We start from the raw sequence: 18972 nt of genomic DNA, 5'->3' as shown, positions 1-18972 counted from the left end.
TGAACAGTAGAATTCAAAAGAAAGAAATACAAAGCCATGATGATTTTTTAATAATGCTATAATAATTGTTTTACATGCTGCACAGAAAAATAAAGTTTGATAAAAGCCAGTAGATGTGCAGAGCCATATGGTTAGATGCTGGTTCCAGAGCCATATGGCCAGCCACATGGCCCCATGGCCCATACATGTGATTTCAACAGAACAAGACCTCTCCGAGACTTACACCACAAGCTTGAGCAAAATCGACTTACGCATCGGTTTAACATTCTGCTACTGCAACACTGTGGTTTCCTGCCTTAAAGTGAAGCTTATAGCCCTCCATAAGAACACACAAACAGTGGCGTTAAGGTCGTTAAGAGGAAATGACAAGATTACCCAAGATGACATCCTTTTCTGTGAAAATCTTTTTCATTTTGGCATCATTAAACAATTGATAATCATAGTGAATAAATCAGCATATGACCTTTTGTACAGTTACAAAAGCATATCATTTATAATAAAGCAGTGGTTGGAAGTTGGAACATAACTTTGACACATTAGATTGCTAAACTTGCCATGTAAATAAAAAAGGAACATCCTGCTGTGAGCACAACAAATGTGGTTTCCTGTCTTGAAGCGAGGCTTACATGGCCCACTGCGACAAGAAACACAGTGAGACCACTGAGAGGAACATGCACAAGCTAAAGATCAAACACTTGTAAAAGTCACATGTTGCAACATTGACAATTTTTATCCAAAATATGTAATGTTATGTCTTTTATTATCTGTTACTCAGAGGAGCTGCTTGGTATTGAATAGTTTGTAATAAGTAAATGAAATATTTGATTTTGCAGGGATTCCACTCTTCTTTTGTTTGACAGCCAGTGTTGTCAGACTTTGGGATAACTGGACTGATAAACTGTAGAGTATTTTGTCCAGTGATTCATAGTAGCAGATGTTCTCTTCATGATGAAGAGGAGTTCCTGTATTCAATTATCTTAAGCCATTGGTCGCAAAATCCTAGGCCGAGCTCAGGTACTGTGGAAAACGAATCTAGAAGAGAAGAGAAGAGGATCCCTCTGGGTAGCTGGCTGGCTCCTGCATCAAAGCTGTCAGACAGGAACTCCAGCTGTCAGATGGTTCTGACCTTGACAGGCAAGAGAAGAGAATATACTTGTGCTGATAAATGTAGCCAGTCAATTAATCAAAGGACATTGACTGAACTCTATTAAATGATACAAGTATTAGTAACTAACAGTAAATTGAATTACATTCATTTGGTCAAATTGTGCAACCCCAACCTGGAATAGATGGAATAAAAAAGACATGAATTATGGTGGCAACCAAGACATAAGAGAAACTGAACAGGATCACAGGAACTAACAAGGAGAACGTCAATGTAACATCTTTACAAATGAGAAGTTAACATACATATTAAAACCTGATCCACAGATAGGTACCTTACTCACATCGATCACGACAATGTGCCCCTTTGCTGTTTCGCGATTCTCACATTCAGCGTTGCACTGAAATTGCCCATTGTCTTTCAGGGTCAGCTTTACAATCTCTGTCACCACCTGACGCAGTCTGATGTCGCCCTCTCTCACTGTCTCGTTAACAGTGGTAATGTACCTGCTAACATCAGTCAGCTTCAGCTCGGTACTGGGTTGAAGTTGATACCATGCCACCTCAACAAGGCCGCATAGCCTGAAGTTGTACCGTGCCTTACAGGTAAGTGTAGCCGATGTGCCCTCATCCTGAGTGATATGTCCCCTTGGGTATGCGAGATTTATTCCATTACCTGGAGGAGAGAACAGGCAAAAAAATAAAGTTGTACATTGTGTGCATTTCAAATTTGTAGAAACACAATTAAATACAAACTTATACTAATTTTCTAAGCACAAACAAAACGCAATTTCTCACAGTGCTGCTCATGTTGATGTATTTTGTCTATGAAAAAGGTGTTACGAAGTGACAAAGGGCACACACAACCTGTCCTGTTAGGCTGGGTGCTGGATCAAAACTATAACATGAAATAACAATAAAATCTGTATATCAGTAAGGTCTGAGGAAGAGCCTCCCGGCTCTAAAAGTCACCAATAAAAATACCCATGAGGGTGTGCAGATTTTATTGTTATTTCATGATGTATTTTGTCTAACCTGTCTTGCCCTGTGGTCACCATGAGGAACACCTTGGACAAAAAACTATATGACTATTGTGATGTCTTCAGAGATTTAGACCAGGCTGTATGATTTAAAATAATCATTCAGTCAATTACATCAATAAAACTATCAATTAAATTGGTATTAGAGAACACTATTTTTGGTAAAATGTATAATTACCAAATATTTACTTATAATACTCTCCACATTTGAATGATGCCGTAATACTTTACTTTGCAATGGCCTCATTCTGTATTCAACTATGGAATAGTATTGTATGCAGAACATTTCAGTGCTTACATTTCATGGTAAACTTTCCGTGTGTGTTCACCTTGAGAGCATTAATTTGTACCTACAATATCTTACTATAGCTTAATATACAGGTTAATACACTGGGGTGATGCTGTACCATTGTAAAGCGTTACCAAAAAGGTATTTGCATACAACATACACAATTCAAAAAGCACAGGGTTAAATACGTTTCAAACTGTTGGGCTATAAATTCACAATTCACAAATGTGTCACTAATAAGAAGAAATAGTAGTTAATCATCAAATGTGAAATTGTATCAGCAGCGGTGCAGATATGAACATGAATAAATTCACCCCTACTGCATTAATTATTTGTGTGCAGAGAAAGAATACTCAAAACGGTGTTAAAACAAGCATTGTGTGATATGTCTGTACCACAGTGAATAAAAACTACTGTTACTGTACCTGGGTCGAAAGCTGATGCAAATTGTAAGAGTGTCACCACCAACAGTACTTTGGATCCACCAAGCCAAATCATCCTCAATCACTCACACACAAGTTAATGAAAGGGCTGTTGTAGACACATTAGAACAGAATGTTGCAGAGACAAGTTGAAGGTACAATCGCACATGACAATCGCATGCTTATTTTGCCGCAACAAAATAGAAACTGCATGTGCTGCGACCACAAAGCAGGCAAGAGAGGGGGTCGACGCATTCTGTACAGTACATGTGGTTGTGTGTGTGTGTGTGTGTGGGTGGTGGATGTTGACCTGAGTACAGTTCTGAGTAGTGTTCCATTCCATTGTCTAGTTTAAGATGGGATACATTGTAAGTTAGTTAGTTAGTTTGTTAGTTTATTTCGGTCATGTTTCTTTTTAACAAAACAGTTGAACATACAACCTACTGTAGTCAACAAGATGACTATTTGGCCGAAAAGGTATGGGCTGAAGCCGAAGCTTATTTTGCCCTCCTTATTACCATTTAAAATAAATGATCACAGTAGCATAGAGAAACGTAAGAGCAAACAATAGAAGATGAACTATCACAAAGCTTTAAATATTACATTTCAGTACAGACGAAACAAAAAGAAACAACATTCCTGTTTACATTAGTTTTTCAGACGTAAACAATTTGTATATATATTTTACTAATTATATTATAACATCACTAGTAGCATTTATACCATCACTATTTAAAATGATTATTACTATTTATATTATTTTTTTATTTTTTATCTTTATTTATTTTTTATCTTCCAATTGTTAAGGTACATTTGTATTTATTATTTGTATAAATATATATCTCAATAACACACTTTCTATACATGAAGTGATTGCTTCCTACTTATAATATATGCATTCAAATACACATCCATAAACATATTTCTCCACATATGTATATGTGCATATGTATGTATGCACACACACACACACACACACACACACACACACACACACATATTTCAATTCAATTCAATTCGATTTCAATTCAATTTTATTAAAGTGTGAAATCACAACAAGTTGTCTCAAGACACTACATGTAGAGAAGAGACCCGACAGTCCCACCCTGAGCAAGCAATTTTGCGACAGTGGCAACGAAAAACTCCCCCTTAACTGGAAGAAACGTCAGGCAGACCCTAGGCTCTAGGGTGGGGGCCTTCTGCCTCGACCGTGTCGGGGGGAAAGAAGAGAGAGAGAGGGAGAGACAGAGACAGAGGAGAGACAGAAAGAGATACAAGCAGTAACAATAACAATAGTAGCAAATATAATAGTGTAATATAGTATATGATAATATAATATAGTACAACAATAATGTGTATGCAGTATATAATGGTATAATATAAGAATGGATACACACTTTCATCTTTTTACGTATTCATTGCATTGATGCTATATTATACTTTGGTACACACTTGCGCATGCTTTGTCCATGCAGTGTCAAGCTGTACCGACACTGTATTGCTGTACTGCATGTGTTTGCCAGCCTGTGTCATGGCATAGAAATTAGATTTTAGAGAGAGAGAGGGGGGAGAAGATAGAACATTTGTTGGAAAAGGGGTATTTGAATTCTAATCCAGCAAGAATCACTTAAGTGGGAAGTATGTGATTTTTTATACTTCTTCTTTTTTTGTGGGTGATTTCCAAACTCAAACACGCACGCATGCGCACGCACACATCTCGTGAAATAAATGCCTAGACAGTGTCCGTGTTAAAAAGAGAACCAAGTGTGCTGTTTAACATTTGGATCCACTGCGCCATCATCGAGGACATAGAGATGGCAGATTATGTCAATTCTCAGGACTTAGAAGATGAGAGAAAGCGGGTGGGGGTGAAAAAGAGACATGATACAGGTAAGACTGCTCATCAATGGACAGAATGTTTATTACGGTACAGGGGTATGAAATTACAAATGTGTGATATTGACTAATTCAAGGCAGGGTACTTGCCAGGGTACTACATAGAATATCTGTCGTAAACTTACAAGATGCATGTGAGAGAAAATCAGCGAATCACATTGAATGTCCCACTTTGCCACCACCATGCAGTCTTTTAACCACCTAAACCCTATGTATGTACTTACTTAGTTACCAGATAATTAGTATTTAGTTACAATACTTAGCGACCAGATACTTAGTACTTAGTGACCAAATTCCCCAGGTGGCTCTATACTAGGGCCGCTAGTATTTCCCTCTACAGTATACCAAATCTCTTTGGGGAAAATAGCTGTTCACAACACATGTTGCGAAGCGTTGTGAGCTTGTAGATTGGCTATTTTTGCTGGATGTTTGCAGCAGAATGGGGAAGCTCAAGTGGTTAAAGACAATGCCAGGATAGATTAAATTAATTTAAATAGAAGAAGTTCAGCCATGCTGGTGATGTTTAAAACATGGCATGAGCATTAGGAAAATAATCAGCCAGATTTGTATTGATTAACACTACAGAATGTATGCAGAGATTTATTTTCAATACTGCAATCTCTGCAGGACCACAGTGGAACCAAGCCCCCAGGGCTTTTGGTGTTATTCTTTTAACAATCTTTGTAAACTGTACCTTAATAAAGTATTCAATCAATCAAATTAAAGATTTGTAATTTGTGTGACAGCACTTCTTTTAGACCCAATGCTTGACACATGTTATTATCTAAATTTCTCAAAATGTTGTAACAGTGTTGTAACAAATGTCTTGCATTCTTACACGATTTCTTAAACGACTGCTTCCTCTTCGTGGTTACACACGTGTGTGTGTGTGTTTGTGCGTGTGTGTGTGCGTGTGCGTGTGCGTGTGTGTGTGTGTGTGTGTGTGTGTGTGTGTGTGTGTGTGTGTGTGTGTTGTTTCTGCCAGGGTCAAAGGTCTACAGAGTGGTTGCCATCAGCTTTGGCTTACTGTGCATCCTTCAAGTCACACTCAACGTTTCCCTACGGGTGTTTTCCTGTGAGTATATTAATTCATTAAACAATTAATAAAAGCACAATAATGACATTGACACATACAGTAGTGCTATTGCATATTGCACAATGAGGCTTAAACTCAATTTTCATTCAAATGCAGGATAAAAACAAGGCAGAGTAATAGAGTAAATAGATTTTCCTGGTAGACTAGTCTTAATGCAAGGTCAAGATGAAGTTTAACTGCACTAAACACTGAATAAAAATGAGGAACCTTCATATCTCAATTGCCTTCAGATGAGTCTTGTGGAGAGTATGACCACCAGTTATCACACAACATTGTGATGCCAACTAATGACATCACAGACCTGGCTCAAGGAGAGAGAACCCAACTAAACTATCTAAGGAAGCAGAAGAGGCGTTTACAGGCTGGTTATGACAGGTTGCAGACCAGCTATGCTGACTGTACCAGGAACCTGACTGCAGGTGCAGATCGGAGGAACCAGTTGCAGGCTAGTTATGAGCGGATGGAGACCAGGTATGATGACTGCACCCGGAACCTCACTGCAGTGGCAGATAAGAACCAGTTGGTGGAGCGCTTCAACGCTTTGACCAGAGAGAGAGACCAGTTGCGGAACGATGTCAGTAAATTGAAGAATCGCATTGAGGCGCTTGAGAATGAGAGACGGACGCGTTCCACCCGGGCTCTACATGGTGAGTGATGGAGATGATACCTTGCAAACAATTAACATTTTAATACAGTTGAACAGCATTATCTTTTAGCGGAAACGCCCTGCTTTGCCACACTTATTTCAGAATGTTAAAAAAAAACTTTTTAACATTGAAGTGAATGGAGCAGCAATTTTTTGGATAGCGTTATCTCCTAGTTACTTTGAGATACAAAAAAAAAAACAAGACCAAAAAATATATATATATATATTTTAAAAAGTTAAAAAAAAAAAAAAAAAATGTTTTTAAAAATAATTTCGTCATTTCCGTCCGTGGCCATGAGAGCCATAGTAGCATCGGACGGGAATTCCCGTTTTTGGCAATAAAAGAGTTAACGGTAACACACATTCCCAACTTGGAATGGCCCAGTGCTGCCGCAACTGCTACTGGGTACTGCTGCTCAAGTGCTCTGCTTAACACCCCTACAAAACAAAAGTTTCAAAATTAATAGATAAATCAATTCTAAATTGTTTCAAAACTTTTCAAAAATACTGTAAGGATGCCTTAACAATACTTTGTCAGGGAAATGTGTTTGATAAATTTGTCGAGTCATTTGCAGCTTGAAGGTTAATTTGTGAATATGAGATGACCAATAGTAGAGGGCATACACTTTCAACAAGCAAACTCTCTTAAGCTTAATTTGTCATAGGACGGTGTTGCTTGCTGGCAAGGACAGATTTTTGCACTTTAAATTAGGCTTCACAATTCTTAGATATTACAGTACCATCATCCCAACGTGTTATTCATCATTCATTCCATCCTGTGTCATTGTGTTTAGGACCAGAGCAACAGCATCAGGTGTGTCCAGTAGGGTGGAGCTTACACCTGTCCAGCTGTTACCTGGTGTCCTCTGAGCTCAACAGCTGGGAGGGGGCCAGGCTGGACTGCTTGAAGAGAGGAGCTCACCTAGTGGTGATAAACAACAGAGAGGAACAGGTGTGTGTGTGTGTGTGTGTGTGTGTGTGTGTGTGTGTGTGTGTGTGTGTGTGTGTGTGTGTGTGTGTGTGTGTGTGTGTGTGTGTGTGTGTGTGTGTGTGTGTGTGCGCGTGTGCGTGTGTATGTGTATGTGTATGTGTGTGTGTGTGTGTGTGTGTGTGTGTGTGTGTGTGTGTGTGTGTGTGTGTGTGCAGCGCGCGTGCGTGTGTTTCTGAATCCAAATTTATATAGTTGTGCGTTTGTGTCAGACGCTTACAATAAGTATAAATCAAGCGTAGAGTAGCTGCCTGCTCTGAGTCTGTACACACAAGCCAATGTCATTTTAAATTAAACTCATTTATCCCAAGGTACAGCTTTTGAGGAATAGACTACAGAAGAAAATCATTTTTTTTTAAATATATTTGTAATGTTCAGCGTGCTCACTTCCCATACATTTTTTTTAACATTTTCCAAATTGAATAAGATTATTCAGTATCATGATTATGATAAACTCTCAATGTCAAAGAATGTCCTAAAATGTCTACTAGGGGCGGCCATAGCTGAGTGGTTAGTGAGCCCGCCTAGGGAGCCAGAGGCCCTGGTTGCCCCAGGTACGATTCCAGGCCACGCCAGCATATGTGTCGTTGAAATGAAATTTGTCCCTGAGCAAGACTCTTAACCCCTAATTGCTCACAGGCCCTCATTGGAAACAAGCTCCTGTTAAAAGGAATTATCCTTTATCCTAGCAGTCCAACACACGTTATGTGTGGAGGGGAATTAAATAATGACATTCTTTGGAAGACTTTTCGTCGGAGCAGGAATGAAATCCCAGTCCCTGGTAGTACTATGACCATTTTCTAACCAACCATGTGATGAATTAGAAATGTACTGTATGACATAACAATTTTGCATGAATATTCTGTAATCCTATTATACTTGAATCATGGCCAACAGGTAGCACTCCACAATGGCTCAGATATCCCTGTTGACGCGTGGATCGGTCTGTCTATCGGGGACAGGATGGGAAGGTGGACATGGGTGGATGAAACCCCACTGAACACAAGGTGAGAATTCATTGAGAACAATGAGGATTTTGTCCCGGACGGCTGGCGTAGCGGTCCGGGCACCTAGGCTGCTGATGCGGGTTCGAATCCCGATTCCGATGACCTTTGCTGCGTGTCACCCCCCTGTCAGACTACTGTATACTATAAAATAAAGGCTGAAGAAGACAAAAAAATATCTTCAAAAGATTTTCCTGTGTGGATAAACATATCCATCAAATACCAAAAATGTACAATTTATTTTACAATGAGTGATGTAAATCATATATCGTCTCTGTCGGGTGGAAACCTCATATCTCCAAAACAGTTCCTTTTCAGGATTCAATTTCAAAAACAGCAAAAGTAGCAGATCTACAAGCTCAACGCTGCTTCGCACCGCGTGTCGAGCTTGTAGATGCTTTTGTGAGACGCTGTAATATAATCAAAGGGCATTCATTTACGAAAAAAACGATATGTTTTGTATTCTAGGTTTTGGGCAGACCAACAGCCAGCCAGTGGGGGCTCCAGATATCAGGACTGTGTGTACTCTAGTCAAATCCAGCCTATGATGGCCAGTTGGCATAATGCTCCTTGTGGAACTTCACTTCACTGGCTATGTGAGAAAGAGCTCATGTGATCCATGGGGTTTAGCTTATAGTTTTATCATACAGTGTGCTGCTGTGTATGGAAAGATAGGCATGTACACAAATGAATGCATAAATGCTTACTACGCTCCTTTTGATATCTCATTGACACACTCACACTAACTCACGCCTGCACGCACACACACAGCACGCGCACACACACACACACACACACACACACACATACACACACACACACACACACACACACACACACAAAAGAAAAAGGATTTGTCTGCTTGTTTTTACTTCAAAGAAAGGTATATACAGTAGATACAGTAGGCACCAGTGACCAGGTAATGATGACACGCTACATCAGAGCGATTAGGTAGCTTTTTGAATATTGAATTTTGGTGTTATTTTTATGATGAATTGAATACATAGGACCCAGTGGAAACAAGACCGCAAGGACTTTTTTGGTGTTATATCCTTTTAGACCAAGTGTTTCACTGTACTCCTGCTGTTGGCATTTCTGTCAAATAAAGTATTCAATCAAACAATCAGCTATACATGAATTGTTTTTGGAAGACCCTATTTTGCATGCATTAAGATGATTATTGAATGTACATATGGGTGTTTATTCATTCCATTTTCAAGGCTTACTATTGTTTGTTTGTAATGTTGAAGAGGACCAGCAATTTAAACTCACTCATGTGATAAATTAGTGTGAATCAAAATATTCTGTATTTGTAACCTGCGCACACCCTTCCTAAACACTAGAGGGCAGTGTTATGGTGACATATTTCTTCAGCATTGCACGATACAACTTACCAAAATATACTGTTATACTGGGTTGAAAAGTAAATAAATCAAGCAAGTTTATGTATGCATGGATGTATTTGTTGTATTGTTCTGTCTCTTGTACTCTTTGTATATTTGTGGTAAGGACCCCCTCGAAAACGAGATGATACATCTCAAGGGGTTATCCTTTCAATAAAGGTACTATAAGCACATTTCATGTTCAAACTTAATCTGCCTCTTTTGTGCTGCCAGCAAATCCATCCACTCTTTCCGTGACTGGATCCCTCTGTTCATATGACCTTTTCACAGGCTCACTCCTAAAAAAAGGACAGCAAAGCCTCAATTGATTGATTGATGTACTTTATTTAGAAAGACATGAGAAACAGTACATGGAAGTACAATTCCCAATACAAGGTCTACTAAACTGGATAACTCATAAAAGCACTAAGCTTGTTTAAAATGAGTTCCCACGCAAACAAATCATGATGACAAGAGACAGACAGATATACACTACCATACAGAACGTCATACGATCAGCTTACAGGTTACTGGTATGAAACATAAGAAATATGTACAAGAAAAGAGTTCAGGGGGGGGGGGTAGGTTAAGACTTTGACAGGGGCCAGTTTGGAATTGCAGCCTCCTGAAGGTGTCTCTTTAGGGCAGTTTTGAAAGTGAGTAGGGTTTTACACTCCTTTACTCCTTTTGGTAGGGCATTCCACATGTTTGTTGTATAGCATGAGAACGAGCTCATTCCCGTTGTTGTGCCCAGGTTGAACATGATCCTTGGAGCTGCCTCTGGTGTTGTGATATTGTGTGCAATAGGGCACAACTGTGCCCACGACTGTGTGTGCAGGTATTATGTGCAACTGAAGTAGGCCTACTACTAATTATTCATGGAATATCATCCTGAATGTACCATAACAGCATAATTGTAAACAGTAATTCCTGCCTTAACAAGAGTAGTTGAGTGCATTGCTTAATTATTGATTTCAGAATGTACTCTGAAAAGTTAATCAATTACAGTAACGAGACTACTTTTAACTTAGTTACTTCCTGCCCCTGAATATGTGTTACTTTAACTGACACTGTGGCTTTTGCCCCTGATAAGCAACGTATTATGCTGTATCTTGATAAGAATGTCATCTAAATGCCCAATGATAATTACTGGGCATTCAAATTACTCAAAAAATCACTCTGTCCTTTGTCACAGACTTTCCTTTAGTAGTAGCCTACATGTTCCATTTCCACTTCCATTTCCTGTCAATAGAAAGTAGAAAGGAAGCCTAATTAGAGAGAGCAAAGTACAGGTGCTCACGCTCAAGGCTATTCTTCGGCACACATAACCTACCTACCTCTGTAATATCCTGAGCAACAACACCACAGGCACGCACGCACACAGGCACGCACACACACACGTGCGCGCGCACGCGCTCTCACCGCGCTCTCTCACACACACACACACACACACACACACACACACACACACACACACACACACACACACACACACACACACACACACACACACACACACAGTCACACACACACAGTATTCTTCCATGAGCCATCAGTCCTGGCAGTAAGTGCTGTCCTGGTGTTTCTTACTGTAGGATTCTGAATTATTTTAGGATTGATTCTCTACCGAAGGTTGTCTCAGTGACTTTAATCTGCCTTTCCTCTTCATTTGTCATCAAATTTGGTATCTCCACCTCATATTAAATTCATCTCACACAAGCTTTTGTATAATAACATCAGTGGAAGTCTGAGACAGTGGCATACTGTAAGTGCAGCAGAATAATTTTTTTTTTGTGCCATTATCTATTCCTTTACCATCTTTCTTTCATACTTCTCTTTGTTTTTCCCTTCCGTCATTCTGTACCTCTACAGCGCACGCTGGGGTTCAATGGCACTTGTCTACGATTCTGATTGTTAGTTTTAACTTCCAGGTACACTGTCAGTCGTAGCAAAGCATACATAATTGACTTATAACTATCCATTGCTGAAATTCTCTAAGCCTTATATGGCAGTATTTGCCTTTACCTGTGTTCTGGAGTGACCCCACTCTGCATGTTTTCCAAGGAAAACAAAACAGCAAGTAGCCTACTTCTTGACCCTGGAGTGAAGTCTTGATAATGTTCCAACCTCCAGTCGATCTTCCACACATTACTATGTCATGTGCTTTGTAAAGACATATGTCCTTGTCTAGAAATCGCTATATATCACATTGACAGTAAACAAGTGTACGTACACACACACACACACACACACACACACACACACACACACACACACACACACACACACACACACACACACACACACACACACACACACACACACACACACACACACGTGCGCGCGCACACACACAGGTCAGTACTAAGCCAGGGTTGTGTCCGGGGTTCAAGGGTAGCAGAAGGACACAGCCCCAGTTCTTCCTCTTAGGAGGGGTTTTGACATATCCTGTTATTCAGACAAATCACCTCCACCAACACTGGATAAGTCAGAACATGCTGACTGGACCCTGGATATCCTTTAGTTGTTACATCATGGTCTCTGTGAACTGCAGAGCTACAGGGTAGCAATCTGATAAAAAATTGTAGGTCTGTAAAGCATAAAAACACACTTTTGGCCAGTATGCACTTGGGTCAATGTTTACACTCAGGATTCTGCTAGAATGTCTCATAATCTGTCCAAGTCACTCATAGAGAAAAAACAATTACCACCTGTTACCAAGTGGTGCCGCTTTATTTATGGGAAACATAGAGCCATCCAGAAAAGTAATCTATTTGCTTGTAAGACTTGACATTAGTGAATTGTGATATATCTCATTATCTTATATGAAATGACTATTATAATGACTATTATGTGCTGTGTAATGTATTTGAATAAATTATCTGAATGTTTCTCCATGTATTGTCCATGTAGTTTGTCTGTATGTAGTAAATTATTTATTCTCGCCATTAGTAACAGGCTCCTGCAGTACCACATTTCTAGTTGTCTCCGCCAGGCCGAAAGGCATGGCGAGAGAGTATGTTTTTCCCCCTGTCCGTCCGTCCGTGTGTCCGTCCGTCCGTCCATGTGTCCGTGTGTCCGTCATTCTGTCATTTTGTGTACAGCTAATCTCCGGCACTGTTGGCTTGATCGCAGCGAAACTGTGCACACACCCTCCCTGGATGCCAGAGCAGAACCTCTGCCCCAAATTTTTCAAATTAGCCTTTTATAGCTTCACCAGGAGGCCGCTTTTTGCAAAACACATTTCTTGACAGTACTCCTACAGATTTTATCCAAACATCACGCAAATCAGTACACAGTATTTCTATAGTCATGTGATCAACACGGATCTGTCCAATTTTCCATATTTCATCCTGATTGGCTAAGGTTGCCTTCCAAAGTTTGAAGGATTGCTCCGTTTTCAACAAAATGCCTCAAATCATGAACGCAGCTTGCGATTTCCGTGAGATTTCACACGCACATTCCCACTAGGCCGAGGAAGAAATGCCACTTGAAAATGTTCAAATCAGCCTCATGGTGGCGCTATAAATGGACGATTTGTGTTTTTAACTATAACTGCACCGATCTGCATGAAACTTTGCACGCACACTCCCTAGAGGCCAAGGAAAAACAACTGCCCTGCATTTTTCACATTTGCCTTTCATAGCGCCACCAGGAGGCCGACTTATGTAAAACATTTTTTTTTATATTAAGCCTTCAGAATTTATCCAAATTTCACGCACATCGGTACACATGATCTCTATAGTCATGTGATCACGATGGATCTTTTAAAAATTTCATATTCCATCCTGATTTGCTAACATTGACATCTAAAGTTTGCAGGAGTGGCCCGTTTTGAACAAAATGCCACAAATCATGAATGCAGCGTCCGATTGTGGTGACACTTTGCACGCACATTCGCACTACATTGAAGAACAAATGCCACCCTTTTAACATTGCCCTATTATAGCGCCACCAGGAGGCCAATTTTGCAACACTTTTCTTTTTTATATTACTCCTACAAATTCAAACATCATGCAAATCGGTACACATATAGTCAAGTGATCAAGATGGTTCCGTCCAATTTTTCATATTCCATCCTGATTGGCTAATTCCGAACATTGCTGCCCCAAAATAACCTACCTGACCTGGCGGAGACCTGTGCTCCGAGGAGCACTTTTTCTAGTTGCCTATTGTTTTTTTTGTTTGTTTTTTGCGACAGCACCACCTAGCAAATTGGTTCCATCCGCAGGCTTGCAGAGTAATGCAGACCCATTTATTTATTTATTAGAATTGGCTAAAGGGAGGGCGCGCCGGCCGGTGGGCGGGCGGACCTCTGACGTCACGCTCATGTCACCATAACACCATGACTCAGCCATAACCAGGACGGATCTGTTACCAAACGATCAGTTGTGTGCGAACAGATTCAACAAATATGTTTGCATGTTGACATTGTGGTAGCGAGCAGCACAGACAAGGCTGGTCAATAGGAGGGTCTTTCGCTCAACAACAGGATTGTGGGCAGGATGGGAGCCTCATCTTCAACCCCTGTTCCTCCAACCGCCAAGGCTGAGGCAGTGGCGTTCACACCACCTCAGGGCTGTCCCATGCACCACGATCCACAGCCTGTCAAAGTGTCTCCTCCGTCAGAGTGTCCCATGCACCAAGCACAGCCAGTAAGTGAATTTCCCATGCAGCAAGCAGCGCCACCAGCAGCTCCAGCTCATCAGGACAGGGCCTATGAGTTTGTGGGATGTCCAATGAAGGGAGCAGCGGCGGGCATGAAGAGTGACATCGACCCGACAAACATGATGCCTCCTCCTAACCAGATACCCGCTCCAGACCAGCCCTTCCCCCTGCCCGTCAACCGGCAGGAGTCCATGATACCCCGACACGGTTCAAGCAAGAACTGGGTCTACCCTTCCGAACAGATGTTCTGGAACGCCATGCTCCGGAAGGGGTGGCACTGGCGTGAGGATGACCTGGGTCCACATGACATGAGCAACATCATTAAGCTCCACAACCAGAACAACGAGCAGGCCTGGCAGGAGATCCTCAAGTGGGAGGCTCTCCATGCACAGGAATGTCCATGTGGTCCCTCTCTAAAACGGTTTGGAGGTAAAACAGAGTTTTCTCCCAGGGCACGCATCCGCCACTGGATGGGGTACGAGCTGCCGTTTGATCGCCACGACTGGATCGTGGACCGCTGTGGGAAGGAGGTGCGCTACGTCATCGACTACTACGACGGAGAGATCAACAAGGAAACCTACGAGTTCTCCATCCTGGACGTCCGTCCCGCCTACGACTCCTTGGACGCAGTCTGGGACCGCGTAAATGTGGCCTGGTGGCGTTGGACCTCCTAAAAAAGCCTCTGTCCCTCGTTCTCTTGTCATTCGTCGGGATGTGACGTGTTGTGAGCTTGTAGGTGTGCTGTTTTCAGAACATGCCCAAAATAGGAACACCAGGTGTAAAGCACTTAATTCATACTCCATTGTGCGAGAATCTACATGCAATGCGGCTTGTTTATCAGTTCTTTCTGGCAAGTGACATTGTCGTACTACTTGTATAAATTAAGCTTAAAGGACTCAAAGTATCTCACACACAGTCACAGTTTAAAATACTTGTTTGGACGGAATCCTCTTTTCACATTTGGAACCAGTGAAGCAAGTCAAGAACACTCAACATTACCCCAAAGGAACAGGCTGTACCGATATTCACCATGCTAATATTGATTATATTAAAACATTTAATTATTTCCTTTAGGCTTGTCATGCAATTAGAAGGTCTAGGAATAAATAGGAAATATTTAGGAAAACAGCTACATGGAATTGTATGTTCTCCCTACTGCATTGACTGAAGCTGCCCTTCTGATAGACCAAGTGGAACCCATAGGATTCTTTGTTAGAATTATTGTTTGATAGATATTGGGAAAACAAAAGCACCCTTCCCTGGGTGCGTTTGTCCTTCCAGGCTGGGTAGGGCGTTCTGGGACCCCAAGCCGGCTCAAGGTCCTGACCGTTTCCAGTCGTATCCCTGGCCACCGTCACAACCTCTGCTGCACGCTGTCTGTCTGAATGGCTTCGTAGTTCGAACCAAATGGACCCGCTTTCAGAGTTACGGAGCCACAAGGGTCCATTTGATTCGTGACTATCAGTCATATAGCTGGGGACCCCCTCTAAGGTCCCCGGGCCCCACTGAGAGAGAGAGAGAGAGAGAGAGAGAGAGAGAGAGAGAGAGAGAGAGAGAATGAGAATGAGATTATGAACCCGATCCTAAATTGGCTAGAAAGTACTTAAAATTTTAAGGCAGATGGACAGTAATACATTTTAATATTCTACCCTCAGGCCATCTTTATCAGGAAACAGAGGAAATGTTGAGGTGACCTACAACTTGACCTCCCTCAGGGGACTGCAGCCGAAAGAGAGAGCAAGGGGAAGTCATTCAGGTTTTCCTGAACGGTTCTCCCTGCCTCCACTTGTCGGGTCTTGTTAGTGCTGAGTGTCAACATGTTCTGTCTGGCCGAGTCTGTCACCCTGTGTCCTTGAGGTATAAGCACACAAAATGTCTGGGTTATGCAATCTGCCAGATGGTCACCCTATCTAGCCCCTCTATACTTTCTCCTCTGGTGAGCACTGGGAATGAAAACATGAAAGAAAAAAACTAAAAATGAAAGAAAGAGAATGTGTGTGTGTGTGTGTGTGTGTGTGTGTGTGTGTGTGTGTGTGTGTGTGTGTGTGTGTGTGTGTGTGTGTGTGTGTGTGTGTGTGTGTGTGTGTGTGTGTGTGTGTGTGTGTGTGTGTGTGTGGCACAGAAGTCGTAGCCCTAATCTTTTCACAACTTACCCTCCTCCAAACGGAGAGACAGGCAATGTAGATGGATGGATAGAAAATAATCAATAACTATAATCAACTTTATATAATACCTTTCTTGAACAATGTTTACAAAATGGTTAACAGAATAGAAACAGAAAGAAACATGAAACAACACAACAATCCAATGTTAAGAATTCTGAAACAACCAGAATAATGAAAGAGTAAAACATATGGAAGGTTGCACTCAGTAGAGCCCAAATCTGTGCCAGGAGGCATGCCTAAGGACTAATAGTGATGTATTCAGTTCCATTTCTACATACAACCATGATAGAGAAAGGTGGCATGTGATACCAGTGGTATATTTTATGTATTAGCTTATTTATTATGTAAAACGTATTAACTTAATTCGGCTTGGAATTCTGTACTCTAAATTCTGTAAAACAGGCCTTAGCTCGTTTTACAGTCTTTAAACTGCAAACAACCCCGGACTGAGTTGCGCAGACATTAAGAAGGCCTGTCATTCTTTTGTGCCATGGCCAGTTAAATCATCTGAAGGGCTTTGAGAGACGTTTTGCTAATGACAGAGCAATGGGAATTGTAATAAACTACAGGAGGTTATGAACGCATGGATGACAGATAGATGCTCCTTTCCTTCCTCTAGATCCCACTCATACTGCTCTCTCCTCCCCTTGCCTCTTCTTCTTCCCTGACCCCTCCCCTCCACTTCCTCTCCTCTTCTCTCTGGGTGCATCCACACATGAGATACGAGTTGACGCTAGTTGTCGCAAGCCCTTGTTCCGGTTCCGGCCATTTCTGGCCATTACTCAAGGCAGACCGGAACCCGGATATGAGCTTCAGACGCGCATCGGGACAGTCTTTCCGGTTTCCGACGACTTGTATCTTATGTGTAGATTCACCCTCTGACTACTCTTCTCACTCTCTCTATCTCCTCTCCCTCCCTTTTCATCACTTCCTTCAGAGACATGACTGTAATAACAGATCGGCTTTCATGTGGATATGGATTGAACTTGTCAGTCTGCTTACTGGAAAGATCAGTACTCTGTACGTCTGTCCATAGCTTGCCAAAATTAAGATACGGTAGACAATTATTGTGTCTACTGAACACTGATAAGGAGCTCTTTAAGCTGGTGATGTGGCACACTGGGGAGCATGGCAAGATTAACTGTACCTGTGGATAAGAGAACATCACTGAAGATGACGTCAATGTGCTCATCCGGTCGCACTGACATCTGATGGCGGCGTTGGATATGGATAGGGCATTAGATAGGCTCCTGTTTGAATTGTCTCAAAAAACAAACAAATACCTCCAGTGACAAAGCATTCTGTTAGTTTATTAAAGACTGTGGTGTTCTTTGTAACAGAACCATGAGTTCTTCTGACATCCCCAAACAAATGATAAGACAGCGATAGCAACACATTTTGGTGGTGGTGGGGCGATACTGAGTCAAGACTGAACCAGAAGAATTTGAATCCCAATAAATTCCATGACCAAATAATTCTGTTGTACAAAATAAAAAAATAAAAAATATATATATATATATATATTTATATAAATGTAAGTAAAATATAACTCATACAACATTTTACTGACTTTGGAACAGCTTATTGCCCGCGCTGATAAATATGGTCAGATACCATCTGGCCTGCATTCAAAATAATGTGTAAATAATTTACATCAAACCTTTTGAAATACGCGAACCAAAATGTACAGTATGCATAAATTACTCAAATTAGGAAGTAATTATTCAGGTGATTAATTCAAAAATAAATTGAGAATAAAAATAAATAAAAATAAATGTATGAGATCGAGATCGAAACATCAACATGAGACCATTGACTAAAGCCTTACTCCCTGCTGTAAAGTACTGTAAAGTACAGTACTTGGACATAGTCTGGTGGTGACGGTTTAATTGAATTTAGAGAAAAAACAACTGGCATCCATAAACACAAAAATAAATGTGCTTTGACCCCAGCTTTGAATGAGGTCATGTAGCCTACTAATCACATGTTGAGGTTGAATGCTTGGTTATCTGAACCAAAGAGCTGTGAAGTTTACAGCAACCCATTGCTCATACGCCTTGTCTTGCTTTCAGGATATATAGATATACCAGCCTCAGACCACTGTCAGCCTGGTGTCCCTATTTTGGGCATGTTAGCGAAAGGTTCAACTTTAAAAAATAAATAATATTTAAAAATTAGCAAAATAGATTATATACAAGCAGCTCACTGTGCCTTTGTGAGGTGTTGTGTGCTTTTCAATCTGCTATTTTTTGCCAATTCTGAAAATGTTTCA

At 41.1% G+C, this 18972-nt stretch overlaps 3 protein-coding genes across 4 annotated transcripts; 2 read left to right on the top strand and 1 right to left on the bottom strand.

Annotated features, from left to right (window-relative positions):
* Positions 1–34: 34 nt before the first annotated feature.
* Positions 35–3070, bottom strand: LOC308083846 (uncharacterized protein). 2 transcript variants are annotated; one of them, XM_080426252.1, is made up of 3 exons: positions 2859–3070; positions 1440–1780; positions 35–1126 (listed from the first exon to the last, which is right to left on the bottom strand). In XM_080426252.1, the coding sequence occupies exons 1-3, from the start codon at positions 2929–2931 to the stop codon at positions 1112–1114; spliced, it is 429 nt and encodes a 142-aa protein (XP_080282378.1). In that variant the 5' UTR covers positions 2932–3070; the 3' UTR covers positions 35–1111. The 2 variants fall into 2 exon arrangements, with proteins under 2 accessions (XP_080282378.1, XP_080282379.1); XM_080426253.1 differs by having other exon boundaries at positions 1449–1780.
* A 1545-nt stretch (positions 3071–4615) lies between these two features.
* On the top strand, positions 4616–10061 carry LOC308083130 (asialoglycoprotein receptor 1-like). The gene is made up of 6 exons (XM_080425286.1): positions 4616–4745; positions 5737–5826; positions 6078–6494; positions 7288–7445; positions 8379–8488; positions 8954–10061. The coding sequence occupies exons 1-6, from the start codon at positions 4670–4672 to the stop codon at positions 9099–9101; spliced, it is 999 nt and encodes a 332-aa protein (XP_080281412.1). The 5' UTR covers positions 4616–4669; the 3' UTR covers positions 9102–10061.
* A 4290-nt stretch (positions 10062–14351) lies between these two features.
* LOC308083310 (holocytochrome c-type synthase-like) lies at positions 14352–15209 on the top strand (the record flags this gene model as incomplete). The annotated part of the gene is made up of 1 exon (XM_080425588.1): positions 14352–15209. Exon 1 carries the CDS (start codon positions 14373–14375, stop codon positions 15207–15209), a length of 837 nt encoding a protein of 278 aa, XP_080281714.1. The 5' UTR covers positions 14352–14372.
* Positions 15210–18972: the final 3763 nt, after the last annotated feature.

The sequence above is a fragment of the Gymnoscopelus braueri genome (genome assembly GCF_963280865.1).
Source record: "Gymnoscopelus braueri genome assembly, chromosome: 4".
Lineage (NCBI taxonomy): Eukaryota > Metazoa > Chordata > Actinopteri > Myctophiformes > Myctophidae > Gymnoscopelus > Gymnoscopelus braueri.
The sequence above is the reverse complement of the archived record's forward strand: the minus strand, read 5'-3'. Positions and strand labels throughout refer to the sequence as shown.